The 16,614-nt window shown below is 59.3% G+C and overlaps 1 protein-coding gene and 2 long non-coding RNA genes across 3 annotated transcripts in view; 1 reads left to right on the top strand and 2 right to left on the bottom strand.

The window, feature by feature from the left end:
* The window catches only part of ATP2C2 (ATPase secretory pathway Ca2+ transporting 2), a 62,745-nt gene extending 46,654 nt beyond the window's left edge, over positions 1-16,091 (top strand). Inside the window, exons 12-27 of the mRNA XM_043599788.1 lie at positions 96-220; positions 353-450; positions 1,317-1,418; positions 2,663-2,752; positions 5,517-5,618; positions 6,938-7,094; positions 7,792-7,962; positions 8,673-8,770; positions 8,863-8,913; positions 10,106-10,272; positions 11,510-11,578; positions 11,668-11,784; positions 13,051-13,198; positions 14,346-14,444; positions 14,598-14,739; positions 15,728-16,091. Of these exons, the coding sequence (XP_043455723.1) occupies positions 96-220; positions 353-450; positions 1,317-1,418; positions 2,663-2,752; positions 5,517-5,618; positions 6,938-7,094; positions 7,792-7,962; positions 8,673-8,770; positions 8,863-8,913; positions 10,106-10,272; positions 11,510-11,578; positions 11,668-11,784; positions 13,051-13,198; positions 14,346-14,444; positions 14,598-14,739; positions 15,728-15,846 (1,855 nt within the window). The 3' untranslated portion in view covers positions 15,847-16,091. The remainder of the gene's footprint in view (positions 1-95; positions 221-352; positions 451-1,316; positions 1,419-2,662; positions 2,753-5,516; positions 5,619-6,937; positions 7,095-7,791; positions 7,963-8,672; positions 8,771-8,862; positions 8,914-10,105; positions 10,273-11,509; positions 11,579-11,667; positions 11,785-13,050; positions 13,199-14,345; positions 14,445-14,597; positions 14,740-15,727) is intronic.
* On the bottom strand, positions 3,968-5,874 carry LOC122494546. The gene is made up of 4 exons (XR_006300198.1): positions 5,764-5,874; positions 5,414-5,542; positions 5,217-5,318; positions 3,968-4,975 (listed from the first exon to the last, which is right to left on the bottom strand). It is a non-coding gene; the product is annotated as an uncharacterized LOC122494546 (long non-coding RNA).
* On the bottom strand, positions 12,331-14,339 carry LOC122494547. The gene is made up of 3 exons (XR_006300199.1): positions 13,964-14,339; positions 13,730-13,776; positions 12,331-13,188 (listed from the first exon to the last, which is right to left on the bottom strand). It is a non-coding gene; the product is annotated as an uncharacterized LOC122494547 (long non-coding RNA).
* Positions 16,092-16,614: the final 523 nt, after the last annotated feature.

Raw genomic sequence — 16,614 nt, forward strand, 5'->3', positions numbered from 1 at the left:
ATACTTCCCCGGGTAAAAGTGTTGCCGACCCCAGTTGGGATTCGTGTCGTCCTTAAGTGCATGTTAAAGGTGACCCATCTGGCCTTTTGGTCCAGCCTGGCGGTGGCCGCCATTCCGGAGGGCCTGCCCATCGTCGTCACGGTTACGCTGGTCCTGGGGGTGCTGCGGATGGCCAAGAAGCGGGTCATTGTGAAGAAGTTACCGATCGTGGAGACGTTAGGTGAGGGACTCCGCTGGCTGAATTCCTGCAAACGGGATCGAATGGGTGGGAGTTCCGCCTGGGTGTTTCATCGGCCTGAGAGGTGATGGTGACGATTCCTCTTTGCCATAAACTGGGGTTTTCTCCTGCCAGGTTGCTGCAGTGTTATCTGCTCCGATAAGACAGGGACTCTGACGGCCAACGAAATGACGGTCACCCAGCTGGTAACGTCCGATGGGCTCCACGCCGAGGTGAGCCCCGTGCCGATTTACCCGGTTCCAGCCGAAGGTCTGCCCTGCCAGCCCCTTTTCTTCGTGAAGAAAGCACACGGAACCTTCTAGCAAGCAATAAGGAAGAAACAAACACGGGCACCCACAGCAGCAAGGAACGTGCCCGAGTTAAGGGAGCCACCTTTATGCTTTCACAATTACCTTTCAGTCATAAGCACATTATGTAACGTAGAAGTTAAAAACACGGTTACCCATAATCCCCTGTGAGAAACTGATCGTGACGGGCCCTTTGGGTTTTTTGGTCTCCCTCCTGTACCTCTGGCACAGTTATAAGCTCCCGGAACGTGCAGTTTTGTTTCCTGCTTCCTCCCCCCACAACCCCAAACCTTCCAGATTAAGGGGCTCTCTTCTGTGCTATTACTTTGTTTTCTTAACCATACTTTTCCCCGGCTCCTGAATCGCCCATGGAATCAGCTTGTGGCAATTTCTTTGTTTTTAATTCTAATTTTTGAGAGAGCGCGGGAGCAGAGGAGGGGCACCGAGAGAGGGAGGCAGGGTCCGAAGTGGGTTCCGCACAGGGAGCGGAAAGCCCGAAGTGGGGCTCGAACTCGCGAGCTGCCAGATCATGACCTGAGTCGAAGTCGGATGCCCAACCGACTGAGCCCCCCCCCCCAGGCGCCCCAAGCTTAGAGAAGTTTTGAAAGCATGGCACTTAGTGAGGTTTTCTGAATAACACACGGTCTGCAGGGACCATTCTCCGGCTTGCAGCCTCGTGGGTGGGTAGGATTACGTCCTTGGGGTGGGTCTCCCAGAAAAGAGATGAGGGGACAACCGGGGGCGTGTATTACTACATGTGGTGACATCCTCTCTGTGGCTTTGCCCTGCAGGTCAGCGGAGTTGGCTATAACGGCAAAGGGACTGTGTGTCTGTTACCCTCAAAGGAGGTCGTTAAGGAGTTTAACAATGTCTCGGTGGGAAAATTAGTAGAGGTGAGTGTCAAAGCCCCACGGGTGGAAACGGACATTTAAAAGGAGCTGACGGTTATTCTCTCAGAAGGGAGGAACAATCGATGGCTCCCGGCTACTGGACCAACCAGGTGTTGGTGACCATTGGGCCTCCTGCCCCGCCCCCGCCAGGGGTCAGGTGTCACAGGGGCCCAGAAATAGGTGGGAACACCGGAAGTAAGAGAGAGCTGGAGCCCTCCCTACTCCTCCCTGCCTGCTGGACAGGCGTTAAAGAGGTGCCTGCAGAGCCGGACAATGAGCCTGTTGAATTGTCGACACGAGTTCTATTAGCCAGACTCACGCCTCCCACACACCCAGTGCCCTCCGAGGTGTGAACTGAGCCGCTGTCTTCTAGAATTTGTTGTGAGCTGTGAAGGTCCCGCCTCACTGGTGCCACTAAACTCTCCCAGCACCCCTTCGAGGCCGAGGCCCGTCCTGCGAACTCAGTGCGCAGATTAAGAAACGGGCTCAGAGAGGTGATGTGCGTGCCCAGGAGGGAGGGAGCTGGGATTCACCCCCACACGCTTTTCGTGTGTTGGCTTCTATTATTTTCATTGTCTTTTTAAATTGAGAGTGACGGGCCTGTACCACAAAATTCCCCCCCTTAAAAAAATTTTTTTTTACATTTATTTATTTTTGAGAGACAGAGAGAGACAGAGCACAAGTCGGGGAGGGGCAGAGAGAGAGGAAACACAGAATCCAAGGCAGGCTCCAGGCTCCGAGCTGTCAGCACAGAGCCCGACGCTGGGGCTCGAACTCACAAGCCATGGGATCATGACCTGAGCCGAAGTCGGACGCTCAACCCACTGAGCCACCCAGGCATCCCAGAATTCCCTGCTTTAAATTCAGCATACGGTTCAGTGGTTTTAGCACCTTCACAGAGTTGTACAGCCACTGCCACATCTAATTTCAGGACACTGTCACCCCAAGCAGGAACCCCGTACCCATCAGGGGCCACTCTTAACACCCCAGCCTCCCCACCATCCGGCCTGTGACAGCCAGGGTTCAGCAGAGTCAGTAAATGTTCACTGTGTTTATTTTGAAGAGTGGGGACTGGGATGTATTTTAAAGAGTACGTCTTGCCCCTCACGCCCACCCCGGCCCTCGCCCCCCCAAATGGGTCAAGCCTGCAGCGTGTGGCTTTTTCACATGCCTGAGTGAGCCCAGGACCCCGAGGGGTGCCAGCTCCCAAGAGTTAACTGCAGATCTTCCAAAATCCCGCCTTTCAGGCAGGCTGTGTGGCCAACAACGCCATCATCAGAAAAAACGCCGTGATGGGACAGCCCACGGAAGGCGCCCTGATCGCCCTGGCAATGAAGGTAGGGACCCTTTGATGGTCTACACCGGGAGGGCTTCCGCTGGGGGCTGGATGAGGGGCGGAATTCGGGCGCCTGTCTGAGCAAATGAGGAGTGGAGAAGCTTAGTAACAATGGAGAGAGTGGCCCCGAACATCCTTAGGCTGTTGCCGGCTGGTGGACGAGATGGGCTCTGAGCTGCTGTGTGCTTCTGGAACATTCTGCAGGCCTCTAACCCTTCCCGACCATCCCACAAGAATCCTGGGGCATCCCGTGGCTCAGACCCCACGGAGGTGCTGGGGAGACAGAGGAAAGACCCACCTGGTGGCCCCCGAGCTCCCGTGCAGGAAGACCCCTTCCTTTTAGCGCATTTGACGGATCGCAGGGCTCCGTGGTCAGACCCTGAGTCTGTGACTTTGCAGAAATGCCCCCCTTCTGTGCCCAGAGCTAGGCGGGGAGCCGCTGCCCCGGGTGTTGAGGGGTGGGCGGTGGGCGGGCCGGGTACCTGCTCCGCCTTGGGCACAAACAGGAGGTCTGATCACACCCCTCCCCAGAGGGACCCAGGCCCACCTCGGGGTGCCTGTCCTGCACCAGCTGACCCCCGCCTCCTCCTCAGCCCCTCTGCCCCTTCCTCCTGCTGCCTCTGGTGCTGGGGGCCCTCTGTCCTTCCTCCCACAGCTGCCTCGGGCTCTCCCTTCAGGTTTACTTCCCTTCCCTCGCTCATCCAGGCCCCCAGGATGGCTTCTCCGTCCGTCCGTCTGTTCTTCTCCGTCCGTCTGTTCCCCTGTCCCTCCCCCAGCCCAAGAACCAGCTACCCATCTCTGCCAAGTTCAGGCAGACAGTGCTGGAAGGGTGGGGGTGAGGAGGGGGAGAAGAGTCACCCTCTGAATAAGTCCCTGTAGGGGCGCCTGGGGGGCTCAGTCGGTTAAGCATCCGACTTCGGCTCAGGTCGTGATCTCGCCGTCTGTGAGTTCGAACCCAGCGTCGGGCTCTGTGCTGACAGCTCGGAGCCTGGGGCCCGCTTCGGATTCTGTGTCTCCCTCTCTCTCTGTCCCTCCCCCGCTTACGCAGTGTCTTCCTCTCTCTCTCTCAAAGATAAATATTAAAAAAAAATAACAGTAGGGCACCTGACTGGCTCAGTGGGTTAAGCGGCCGACTTTTAATTTAGGCTCAGGTCACGAGTTCGAGCCCCGCATCGGGCTCTGTGCCGACAGTGTAGGGCCTGCTTGGGATTCTCTCTCTCTCCCTCTCTCTCTCTGCCTCTCCCCTACTGTCTCTGTGTCTGTCTCTCTCTCAAAATAAATAAACTTAAAACAGAAAGTCCCTCTAACTTTAAACAAGCTATGTTAAGAAACTGTTACACTCAGGGAAGAAAATTCTTTCCAGGATGACAGTCATACCGACTAGACCTTACTGCCTCTTCCGAGAGGTCCCCAGCTGGCCCTGTTCAACCGCAGGCTGCCGTCCGGGACGGGGACAGTGGCCGGACTGTCCCAGCAGGAGAGAACCCCGGTGTGGGGTCTCCACCCCTGCTCCCGCCGCCTGCCTCCCGTGCAGCCCAGAGAGGACGGATGTTCCAGAACCCCCTCTCCTTTACGGGTCACGATTTACTCTTCCGTGGGCCGGAACCAGTAGGGGAGCCTGGTGACAGCTGACATGTATGAAGTGCCTCCCGTGACCGTGTGGCAGGCTCGGTGCTCGGCGCTCTGTGTTTATCATGTCCGTCCTCAAACCCGTCTCAGGGTCGAGGTCAGTGGTTCTGAACCGTTTCTCCACTGTCACGCCCTGGCTAGTTTCCCCGCAGTGGCTGAAATAAAGGACCGCCACCTGGGTGCCTGAAACAGCAGGAATTTACTCTGTCACGGTTCCCGAAGCTGGAGGTCTGAAAGGAAGGTGTGGGCAGCGCCCTGGTCCCCTCCCCTCCAACTGTGACCAGTCATGCCAGATGCTCCTTGGCTCACGGACACGTCTTCACGTGGCCCTGTCCCCTTCGTCCAAGGACCACCCGTCTTATCGGATCTGGACCCACGCGAACGACCTCATCTTAACTTGGTTCCACCCCCCCGAGACCCTGTTTGCAAACAAGACCACGTTCGCAGACACTGAGGGGTTAGGACGTCGACGCGTCTTTTGGAGGGATGCAGGGTCATTCACAAGACCTTCCCGAAGAGCCTTTTCAGGCATTTCTTTTGTTCCTGATCAGTCCCCATGAGATTTAATCCCACAGATAGACTCTCTGTCCGGGTTCTGTATGGATAAAGGAGTAGATTTTTGCCTCCTCAGAACCCATTTTCTCTTGTTGAGGCGGGGGTGGGGGGGTGCGTGGGATGCATGGGTTGGGACTGGTATACAGCTGGGGAAACTGAGGCTCAGAGATGTCGAGTAACTGGCCCGAGAACGGTCCGCGAATGTCAGGCCTGGCAAGGACCCCGGGCTGTGACAGCAACCCACCCCACTAAGCGGGGCTTCTTTGGGGGGAAACTGCTACCTCTTTGAGTCTGGAACATTCCTCCTGGAGGGGAGCCCACGGGCTTTTGTTTCTGAGCACGTTTTGGCCAGAAGCCGTCGCCAGGACCAGCTGGCCCTGCCCCTGGAACAAGAGATGAGACTTTTTTTTTTTTTTCCGGGTGGGACTTTTGAAAGCAAATGGCCTTTCTCTGCGAGCTAAACGCTGGGATTCCTTACCTGCCGGAAATGGTTTGACGAATGAATAACGGAGGCGGCCTGAGCTTTGCAGCGAGGCTGACTCAGGATGACTCACGAGAAGCGTGGCATTTGCTTTTCCTAGATGGGCTTAGCTGATGTTAAAGATTCCTACGTGAGAAAAAAGGAGATCCCGTTCAGCTCAGAGCAGAGGTGGATGGCAGTGAAATGCAGCCCCAAGACTGCGGTGAGTTTTCTTCTCTGCCCCTTCCCACCCTCTCCCCTGCACCCTGAAGGAAGCAGAACACAGGTGCCGAGGAGGAAAGCTGAGCGCTCCCAGCTGCTTCCACGGAGGGTCAAATACAGGACCGTCCGGCTGATGGCACTCAGACCTTTGATCATTTGGCGTCTCCTGCCGAGATTTTGGTCCGAAACGGTGGTTCTCAAGGTGGGCTTCCCAGACCAGTGGATACCCCGGGGAATCGGTTAAAAATGCAGCTTCTCTGGATGTCAATTTTTTAAAAATTGAAAATAGAATTTAAAACAAAATGCAGATTCCCAGGCTCCACCCGGAACCCCTCAGTCCGAAATCTCGGGAGCAGGAGCTGGTAGTCATCTGTGCGTGCGGGGAATTTTGACGTGGGCTCCCGCCGTTAGCAGCAAACCCTCTTGCTAACTTGGAGGTCCTTTCTTAACATCCTGGTGCTGAGTTCTTTACACGTATGAGTGCCTCAGATCGTCACCAGGTGGGGACAGCCCTTCAGCCCTGCGGGGGACCAGGAGGCGCATCCCAGCACCCACCCCAGATGGTGTGAACGGCGAGCTCACGCGTCATACGTGCGCGCCCACAGATAACACCCTTGCGCTCACCTTCACCTCTTTTTTTTCTCCCCAAAGACCCTGGTAATATATTCTCACTGAAATAGATTCTAGAAACGTGACTTAAAAACGGAAGCACCGTATAATCCCGCCCTTCGTGTCTCCCGACCCAAGGCAGCCCCCCTCCACGGTCTGGGATGGGACCTTTGAGGTCCTAAACATGCAGAGAGCGACGTACGGGGTGGTAGTTTTGAAACTAGGTCGTGCTGTGTGTGGGGTTTGCAATCTGCTCTCTCCCCTTTCAGCGATGTCTCAGACATCTTTCCGTATCGGTTCACACAAGCTCATCCCCCCCGCCCGCCGTGAGCTTTCAGGCGCCGTGCTAATGCCGGGGACGGTGTGACCCGGGCTGTCACGGCGCCTTCCGCGTGGAGCTTACCATCCGCAGGAGACCGAGCTTAACGAATACACAGGAGAACGGTTCGGGGCTCGATGAGCCCCGTGCAGGGGTGAACAAAACAGAAAGGGGACCTGCCCTCGGGAGGCGACAGTTCCAGTGGAAATAGACGTCCCGCAGTCAGTCACGCACATAAAGGCCTAACAGTGGCTGGGGTGTGGCTGATGACACGTATGGGATGCTCGCGGTGACGTTAACAGGGCACCTGATGCACAGAGAGGCTGCGGATCAAAGTTCTCCAAGGAGCCGACCCAGGGAATACAGCCGTTTTCCTTTTCTTCTTTCCCAAGGACCAGGAAGACATTTACTTCATGAAGGGGGCCTTCGAAGAGGTGATTAATCACTGTACCTCGTACAACAACGGAGGCCTCTCCCTGCCACTGACGCCCCAGCAGACAGCCTTGTGCCAGCAGGAGGAAAAGAGGATGGGGTCGCTCGGCCTGCGGGGTTGGTACCTCTCGTCCCCAGCGCCGCGCTTTAAGTGTGCAGCAGTGACCTTCCGGGTCAATGGTCACGTGAAAGGCAGAGAGGCCCCCCCCCCCCGCCCCCGGCCCACCTCTGCCACCATGTGACACCCGCTAGTCCAGACGCGGCACCTGTGGGTTTCCCAACGCGTGACTGAGGCGCTTCAGAAACGCTGATTTTCCCGATTGGTCGTCCTGCTCGTCGCCCACGGTCAGGAAAACCCAAAGCTCTTTCGCATCAAGGCAGACATTTCATTCCTCGGCCGTTTCCAGTCTCCTGCATCGGGGACGCCGCCTTCCCCGATGAGCTGGAAACTCGGGTTTCCCACAGTGCCTGTCCGTTTTCAGAGAAGCGCTCTGGAACCTGTGGGTTCCCTCCGGGGAAAGTGAGAAGCCTGGGGCCGGGTGTCAGTTGCCTTGGGATTTCCCTGCGGGAAACAGACATTGTAAATTGCTAGCAGCTTGCTGCTAAGGGGGCGAGGCGAGGCGAGGCTGAGACAGAGCCTGGCAGGGTGGGGAGGGGAGCTTGGGGAAAGGGAGGCTTGGCACCCGCAGCCCTGGCACCTGTACCAATGGTACACACACCGAAACAGAGTCAAGGCCGGGACGAGCTCACAGACAGAGTCCTCCCACCCCTGGGGCCCGCGGGGGACCTCCCATGGCTCTCGGTGTCTCCTCAGTGCTGGCCCTGGCTTCCGGACCCGAGCTGGGGAGGCTGACTTTTCTGGGTCTCGTTGGAATCATCGACCCTCCGAGGGCCGGCGTGAAGGAAGCGGTGCAGGTTCTCCACCAGTCGGGCGTGTCCGTGACGATGATAACGGGAGATGCTCTGGAGACCGCCTCTGCTATAGGTGAGTGGGGCGCAGTGGGCGCCGGGCAGGGAGGGGTCCCCTCCCGCGGGGCCGCTCCTGTGGGTTAACCCGCCCCCACCCACCTGCTGTGAGCTCGCAGAGACCCTGAGGTTCACGGGCCGGGCCGGCGCTTCCCCCGACAGAGACGGCTGTCTCTAAAGTGTCGGCAGGTGCCCCGAAGGGGGCAGAGCCGGCCACGGCTCTCAACCGTGACCTCACCGCCTCTTCCCAGACAGCATCTGCCCGTGTCCGGGTTCTGGTCTGGTTCTGGGTGCCCCGGGCGGGTCACTGAACCACCCTGGCCTTCAGGCTCTTCTCCCACGGGGGGCCGGCCACCCCCCCTCCCCACTTCTCGTTCTTCTTATTCACGTGATTGGTTCTCCCTGCTCTGTCGCAAGGCACCCGGCGCTGTGAAAAAATCAGACTCTAGAATCAGACAAAACCACGTCAGGTCCCAGCATCGCCGCTCGGCAACTCTGGGACCTGGGGGAGGTCACTCCCCTCCGTTTCCTGATCGTTAAAGCAGGGACAATAAGGCCTTAGTTCTGTGGATGGAATTGGGATCGTGTCGCGTAGCAGGTGCTCGGTGGGGGGGTCGCCGTCGCGGCTCTGCTGTGCTCGTGGTCTGCGGCCCAGGCGGGGCCTGATGTCAGGCAGGGGCAGTGAGGGGCGGGAGCGGGCCCTCAGAGCAGGCTCTCTGCACCTCGCAGGAAGGACTATTGGCCTGTGCAACGGGAAGCTGAAAGCCATGTCCGGGGAGGAGGTGGAGAGCACGGGGCAGGACGAGCTGGCTGGCTGTGTCGGGAAGGTGGGGTCCTCCCAGGGGGCTCGGCGGGGCAGGGCGGGGGGGGGGGAGTTTCAGCCCCAAGTTCACGGACTCTTCTCCGCCTCTGCGTCCAGGTTTCTGTCTTCTTCAGGACCAGCCCAAAGCACAAGCTCAAAATCATAAAGGTAAGCTGTGTGCCTCATGCGTCCGTTGGGGCCAGTCCAGGGCGGTGGCTCTGCCCCCGGGGGGAGGTCCTGGGCCCAAGCTGGCAGGAGCGTCGGCCGTCCTCAAGCCGTGCTTCTTTCTCTAGGCCCGGGACGGCTGCACCAGGCGGGGCCTTTGCCCAGCCCCCGGGGAGGGGAGCACGGGCTGTCCTTGGCCACGTACAGCAAAAGCAGGAGCAGGAATTGGGTGGTGCGGAGGGCAAACTAAAAAGCAGGCAGTCTCTGTTAGTCGAGCGCCCTGGCATTATTCTTGTTACCGAACTCCAGGCCTCAGTTTCCCAGTCTGTAAACCGGGTTGTATGGATGACGTCAGCCAACTCACAAGGCTGGTGAGAGGATTCCAGGAGGCCGGGCCGTGCGGCTCTTGGAGCAGCACCTGGCACATGGCGGGTGCCCGGTGGAGACTGGATGTGATTTTCTGCCTGTGCCCGGGGGAGGGCGCTGCTGGTGCGCTGGGTCTCCTCCCCGGAAGCGCTTTGAAAATGAGCTCTTGGGGCGCCTGGGCAGCTCGGTCGCTTAAGCATCCAGCTTCAGCTTAGGTCGTAATCTCACGGTTCAGGAGGTCGAGCCCCACATGGGGCTGTCTGCCGTCAGCACAGAGCCCGCTTTGGATCCTCCGTCTCCCTCTCTCTCTGCCCCTCCCTTGCTTGCACGCATGCACTCTCACTCTCTAAATTTTTCTATTTTTATTTTTATTTTTATTTAAAAAAAATTTTTTTAACGTTTATTTTTGAGACAGAGAGAGACAGAACATGAATGGGGGAGGGGCAGAGAGAGAGGGAGACGCAGAATCGGAAACAGGCTCCAGGCTCTGAGCCGTCAGCCCAGAGCCCAACGCGGGGCTCGAACTCAGGGACCGCGAGATCGTGACCTGAGCTGAAGTCGGATGCTTAACCGACTGAGCCACCCAGGTGCCCCTCTCTCCAAATAAATTTTTAAAAAGAGAGAAAGAAAAGGTGTTCTTTAGCTCTGTGCTGTTTTATTCTTCGTGCTGTTTGGGGGGCTTTAGTTCTAGGGAGGAAACCTCCATGCAAGTCATTCCTAAGACTTACTTAATCCCATGGGGCACTGCGTGGTTTCAGGGGTAAGTTGTGGACTTTTGTTTGTTAGTGGAGAACACGAATGAGCCTTCACTCACCTCCTCTTTCCAAAGGCTTTGCAGGAGTCGGGGGCAGTCGTGGCCATGACGGGGGACGGGGTGAACGACGCGGTCGCCCTGAAGTCTGCGGACATCGGGATCGCCATGGGGCAGACGGGGACAGATGTCAGCAAAGAGGCTGCCAACGTGATCCTGGTGGATGATGACTTCTCGGCCATCATGTGAGTGGCTCCATGGCTGGTTTTCAGCGGCAGAAATGCCCGCGGTGACCCGCTGCCCCCCCTCGGGACATGCCCCCCTCACGGCCTGAGGGTGCATCCGACGGGCGAGCCGGGGTCAGGTGCACAGATGGAGGCGGGCTCCGGTGGGTCGGCCGCAGCACCGTCTGTGGGGAAATCCTAGGCCACCCTAACTGCCGACAGCAAGGGCGGGAGTGCCACGAAGCCACGAAACATCACGTTTTGGGGAACGTTTTAAAGACGGAGAAATGCTCACATTGTGGGGTTAGGTGAAAAACGCTAAGAGTGAGCATGTGCGGATGCGTATGTTTCATGCGCTGAAAGCGACGAGCAACGGGGCAGGAGCGTCTAATTGTTGGCCCTCGTGTGATCGCAAGCTCCCGAGATTGCAAAACACCTGGTTTCTTGTTTCCCTTTTCTCTTTCTTAACAAGCTTGCCTTCCCTCTAGCTCTGATTTTAATTCGTTGTAATCGAGACTTTATTCATAAATCCCTTGTAATAATTGGGGGTGGCACGGAAGTTTTCTTAAGCCTGCTATCAGAACTCTGAATGAGCAAACACTGAAGTTGGGTGCGATTTTTGACTTTACAGAGGAGGCTTGTCTTTGTAAATGGATTGACTCCTTAGCCCCCTTCCCCCTCAGTTAAAAAAAAAAAAAAAAAGTCCTGAGATGCAGTTGATAAATAACTCTGTAATGTTAGTTCTTTTGCAAAAAAAAAAAAAAAAGGGTTAGGCAATTTTCTGCATTCATGACTCAAGATCAAGGTTTTTAAAGGACTTTTACGGTTTTCTGAACATACCGAGGATGTTTTTCAGCCTCCTAATTCTCTCCCCCCCCCCGTGCCACCCCCCTGGGGCGAATTAGCAGGTTTGATCGGTCTTGCTGTGCCTGTCGTCCAGATGCATCTCTGGGTTGCAGTCAGTGCTTCCCAAGTCCCGGGTGAGGGCGGGGTCCCTGGGCTCAGGCGGGAGAATGATCTATGGTCTTCGTACAGAGGGTGATCATGGCCTGCGGTCCGGGCCCCCGCGGCGGGTGGTGCTGGCCAGGCCACCGTCCTCCTGTACCTCTCTGTCCTGGAGCCGCCAGCGGGGGGAAGGGGAAGGGGCGCCTGCGTGCGAGGCCACCTCCGGTGACACCGTCGCTCCCTCCCACGGCTGCCGGAGGTGCCCGGACACTCCCAGAGGGCCCTCTGCGAAAAACGCTCTGTCCTCTTGCAGGAACGCGGTGGAGGAAGGCAAGGGGATTTTTCATAACATCAAAAACTTCGTGCGGTTTCAGCTGAGCACGTAAGTCAAGGCCGGCGTCTCCGAGGGCCGTCGGGCTGCGCGTGCGTCCGGCGTGCAGCCATCGACGGTGCCCGGTGTGTGCCCCGCAGGAGCATCTCGGCCCTGAGCCTCATCGCTCTGTCCACCGTGTGCGACCTGCCCAGCCCGCTCAACGCCATGCAGATCCTGTGGATCAACATCATCATGGACGGGCCACCGGCGCAGAGGTGAGGCGCCGGGCTGTCCGCGAGGCTCCGCCGCCTCGGGTCCCTTGCACCGAGTACAGGATGCCGTCCCCGGGAGTCCTGCAAAGCCGGAGTGTGGCACACTGTGGGGAAGACAGCCAGCGGGATGCCCTGGGCATGGGAGGAAGCACCTGCACGGGCAGCCGGGGCCGGCGGCCGAGTGGGGGATGTGCTCCCTGGGTGACTCCACGCCTCAGTCCCTCTCTTCACGTCCCCACTTGGGAGATGTCCTCCGTGATCGCTCTAACAGCAGCCCCCGGGCTCTCCCTCCTTACCCTGCTTTCTTTGTCCCTAGAGGAGAAAATACGTATGTCCTCGTTTATCTGATTATGACCCGTTTCCCCTACGGCAAGGTTTCTGGTCCTCGTAGCATTTCCCGGGACGGTGCTGGGCACACAGTAGGTGGTCGGCGAGTTAGTTGCTGGGTGGATGGGTGAGAAGGGAGGGTGAGGGTAGCTGAACGGGCAGGAGGAAGAACCACCTTCGGAGTCGGGGAGCCAGACGTCCAGGAGCAAGCGAGGCACTGGGTTCGAGCACACAGTACATGCTGTTGTTCATTATATATGTGTGTGTGATATAAATGTGATACATATATGTCACCATGAATTATCACAGTTGTCACCGCTGAGGGCAGGAGTCCCACTTTGTCCCTCCGGGCCCAGGGGGAGGTCCCTCTTCACACGCTGGGAACAGGGCCAGGAGGCAAGCTGGCCGCAGCCGTCTCTGCAGCCGGCTTCCTCCTCGGTGCCCCGCGTCCCGTCTTCTGCTGGTCTAGCCCCAGTCCCGCTGTTGCGCAGTCGGCCGAAGGCGGGTCCCTGGGGGGCGGCGTCTGGACCCCGTTTCTCCAGGCTGCTGGGCGTCCGCTTGTGATGGAAGCTGTGCGATCATGAGGGGTGACCCAGAGTGGCTCCAGGACGGTGGTGTGGTCGGCCGGGGGGTGGTTTTCCTCCGCCGTGCTCAGGGACGGGTGTGTGGCTGCCCCTGGGGCCCAGGCCGGTGGGGTGGGGGGTGGGGACCCTGGAAGGAGTTAGGGCGAGGGCAGAGGATGTGAGGGGCGGGCTTCCAGCAAGGACGGAGAAGTCCCCCTAAGAGTGGGACCAGACCGAGCTCCTGCCGACGACCTGGGGGCACTTGGCCAAAGCCCCCTCTTTGCTGTGTCTTCGGGGCTGACCTGAGAGCCTGTACAGCTTCAGCACTTTAAGTGTCCTCGTGGTTTATGTCAAGGTTCCCCTGTCTTGTTCCGAGCAGCTTGGGGGTAGAGCCGGTTGACAAAGACGCCCTCCGACAGCCACCGCGGAACGTCAAGGACACGATTCTCGGCAAAGCCCTGATCCTGAAAATCCTCCTGTCGGCTGCTGTCATCATCAGCGGGACCCTCTTTATCTTCTGGAAAGAGGTGGGGCAAGTTCTCACTGGCTCGGCCTGTATTCGCTAAGCCCCTGTGGTGGGAGCCTAGCGGCTGTGCACCAAGCACCGGGGATGGTCCCCGCCGGGGCTCGTGGGGCTCCGGCTCTGACTGGGGAGACAGGTGCACATACAGGGGGCTGTCCCTGAGGGGGGGGCGGGGGACCAGGAGCTGACTTTGCAGAGGTGGGGACAAGGCGGAAGGATAGGAAGCCCCCCCGGCAGGGAAAAGAAATCATTTTGTTCTAAAAGGGACCCGATGCCCCTGCCGCTTTCTATGGTCACCAGGAAACAATTTGCAATCTATTAGAAGGAAGTCCGTCGTATTCCCTGGAGGTGATTATTTGAGGGAGCTTAGGGGCCTCCTTTCGGTGGCTCCAGGGGCCCCCGTGCTGACACGCAGTGCTCTCGGTGGAGACCCAGGCAAGTGGGGGCAGGACACGGGACCACCGCAGATTCTGTTTTTCTCCAGCCCCCCCCCCGCCCCCCAGAGGAGGGGCCTTGCGTTTTCCCCAGTTCTCACCTGCCCGGGAAGGTGGTGTGGCCGCCCGTGTCCAGCCTGTGCTCCACCTGCGGGAAGGGGACCCAGGCCCTCCTGTGCCAGCACGGTGGGCCTCAGTGTGGGGGGCCCCCCAGGGGCTCTGGAGTCAAGCTCCAACTCACGCCACCCCGGCCAGGGCATCTGCGGGGAACCCTGGGACAGTGACAAGCTTGGGCAGGAAGGACCCGCCTCCCCTCAGGCAGAGAAAGTTCTCACCTTGGCTCCAGGCCAGGCCCGGGAGGAGACCTGCCTCAGGTCCCTACAGCAGCACCAGGGAGGGTGTGTGTCCTCTGTCCGTGACACTCAGTGGATGCAGCTATAGCCCTGTCCTGTCCCAGGAGGCAATGTCACCTGCTGCAGGAAGGGACGCTCCCTTTACCTGTGCAGGGTTTCAGCTCGGAAGGGGGGGGGGGGTGGGGGGTGGTCATGAGACACCCCCCTTACTCCCGCCCAGGGGGCGGTCGTGGTCAGTTCCTAGCAGAGCTGCTCTCTGCTGGGCGGTCCAGGCCCCTCGAGTTCCTGCTCCCTCCGTGCTCATCATCACGAGAAGCACCCCCCTTCCCGGGGCCCGCCCACCCTGCGCTCCTCTGTGTTCCAGATCCCCGCAGACAAGGCGAGCACCCCGCGTACCACGACCATGACCTTCACCTGCTTTGTGTTCTTCGATCTCTTCAACGCCTTGACCTGCCGCTCTCAGGTGAGCCCTGGGCTGCCCTCCCCTCCCTTCCTGGCGGGACCCAGTCGCGCTCTCGGGGACGAATGGTGCGGCCGCGGCCCGAGTAGGCCTCTGTAAGCATCGCCGTCTGAGCCGCGGCTTGTGACCCGGCTGACACGTGCCCTTCTCCCACAGACCAAGCTGATACTTGAGATCGGCTTTCTGCGGAACCCCATGTTCCTGTACTCGGTGCTGGGCTCCATTCTGGGCCAGCTGGCCGTGATTTACATCCCACCCCTGCAGAAGATCTTCCAGACGGAGAACCTGGGTGCCCTCGGTGAGTGGCCGGGGACGTGAGGGGTCAGCCGAGGCCGGTGCCTGGGCGCCGACATGTGGTGTTCCAGGTGCGAAGTCCCTGCGTGTGCCCGGCCGGCCGCACGGGGTGGGAGGGCGATGTGATGAGGTCATGGAGTACACGGGGAAGCAGAGGATGAAGCATCTCCACCGGGAGGGCCACCGAGGGCAGAAGGGGACACGGCCTCCCGGCCCCCCTGTCCCAGGGCTGGCGGCTCAGAGCGACGCAGCAAGGCTCGGGGGCTGCGCCATGGCGGGTGACAGCCCCGGCTCATTCTGCCCCCGCTGGCAGGGGGCTCGTGGGTCTTGGGCACCCGCTGACCCCAAGACAGGGAGCGGGCCACCCAGCAGCTCGGGCTAAACACAACATGATTCAATGACCGCGGCCGTCCAGGGCCCCGAGCGCACCTGACCCGGGGTGGAATCCTGGCGCTCCCCTGCCTCCCCGCCCAGGCGGACACGATTCCAGCCTTTTCTTTGTGAGCTGCCTGGGGTGACCGGCCACCTTTGCCTGAAGCTAACAGAGCACACAAGTGCGAGGAGGGGAGGGGTGGGGGGAGGAGGGTACCTGAGCAACAGCAGTGACCCGAGCCACGTACGTGGTGGGAGCCAGCAGGTGGGGAGGCCGGCGTAGGTCATGGCCACAGGTCATGACAAGGTCGGGTCTGAGGTGCTGGACACGACTGCTCGGAGCACGAGGCCGGGGTGGGGAGTGTCTGCCCTCAGGATGGATGGGGGAGGGTCCTGTTACTGCCGGAGGGGGTAGCGCACCCCCACCCCAGTCCTGAGCCCCCTGGAAGGACAGGGTGGTCCTGTGGAGCTGCACGGACATCCGTCCCTCCCGGGAGGGGAAGTCCTGGTCCTCGCCCCTCACCTCTGGGCTCTCTGCGACCAAAGCCGAGACATAGGGAAGGGAGCCTCAGGGTGGCACCGTGCGCTCTGACCCCCATTTTCTTTTCACCTTTTTGCAGACTTGTTGCTTTTAACCGCACTGGCTTCATCCGTGTTCATTTTGTCAGAGCTGCTCAAACTATGCGAAAAGTTCTGTTCCAGAGCCGAGAAAGCCCAGGTTCACCAGGAAGATGCATAGCCGCCCCCGCCTGCGTCCAACCCCTCAATAATCTATATTTTTATGTGACTGTGGCCCTCCCCCAGCCCCCCTCCCGAGGCACGCTTTTAGGACACCGTGCGGTAGGTCCCTCACCTGATCTGCTTCTTGGGAAACGGGCAGGAAGCCTGGGCCCGGGCCCGCGTCCACCCCAACCTCTCCGGCTGAGCTCTGGAGACCGCACGGCAACACCTTGCTATTTATTAAATCACAGTGATTTTTCTTAACCACGTCTGCCCACGTATTTGTGCCACAGCAGCCCCCGCACGAGGAAGAGGCCTCGTGTCCCCGACCGTAAAGGGGGGGGCTTTGTACCCTTTTGTTAAGGGCTCTGCAGGCGCCTGGTAAGTGGTTTTCCTACGGGTGGCCCCGGGGGGGATCCCCATGCAGCCGTTCGTTCACGACCCACCGCATCTGGGGCGAGAGAGAGTCACGCCCCGGTGGCCTCAGCGAAGGCCTGGCCTTTTCCCTCTGGAACTGGGGTGCTTGCCAGCCCCCTGAGCGTGAGCCCCCGGGGCCGGTCTTACAACACGCCTGCCCGCCCAGCTCCAAAATGCAGAGCCCACAGGGGGCAGGAACCGGCCACGCAGACCCAGCCTTGGAGCCCTAGCTTTCATGAAATGAGGCCACGGCTGTAACCCTACCCCCACCCCCCAGTTATTAGCCTTTTCCAGAGAAACCCAACCAACAGGAGGGGGAGGGAATAGAGACTGGTTTTAACAAAGCGACTCACGCGACTGTCGGGCTGGC

The sequence above is a fragment of the Prionailurus bengalensis genome, chromosome E2 (assembly GCF_016509475.1).
Source record: "Prionailurus bengalensis isolate Pbe53 chromosome E2, Fcat_Pben_1.1_paternal_pri, whole genome shotgun sequence".
Lineage (NCBI taxonomy): Eukaryota > Metazoa > Chordata > Mammalia > Carnivora > Felidae > Prionailurus > Prionailurus bengalensis.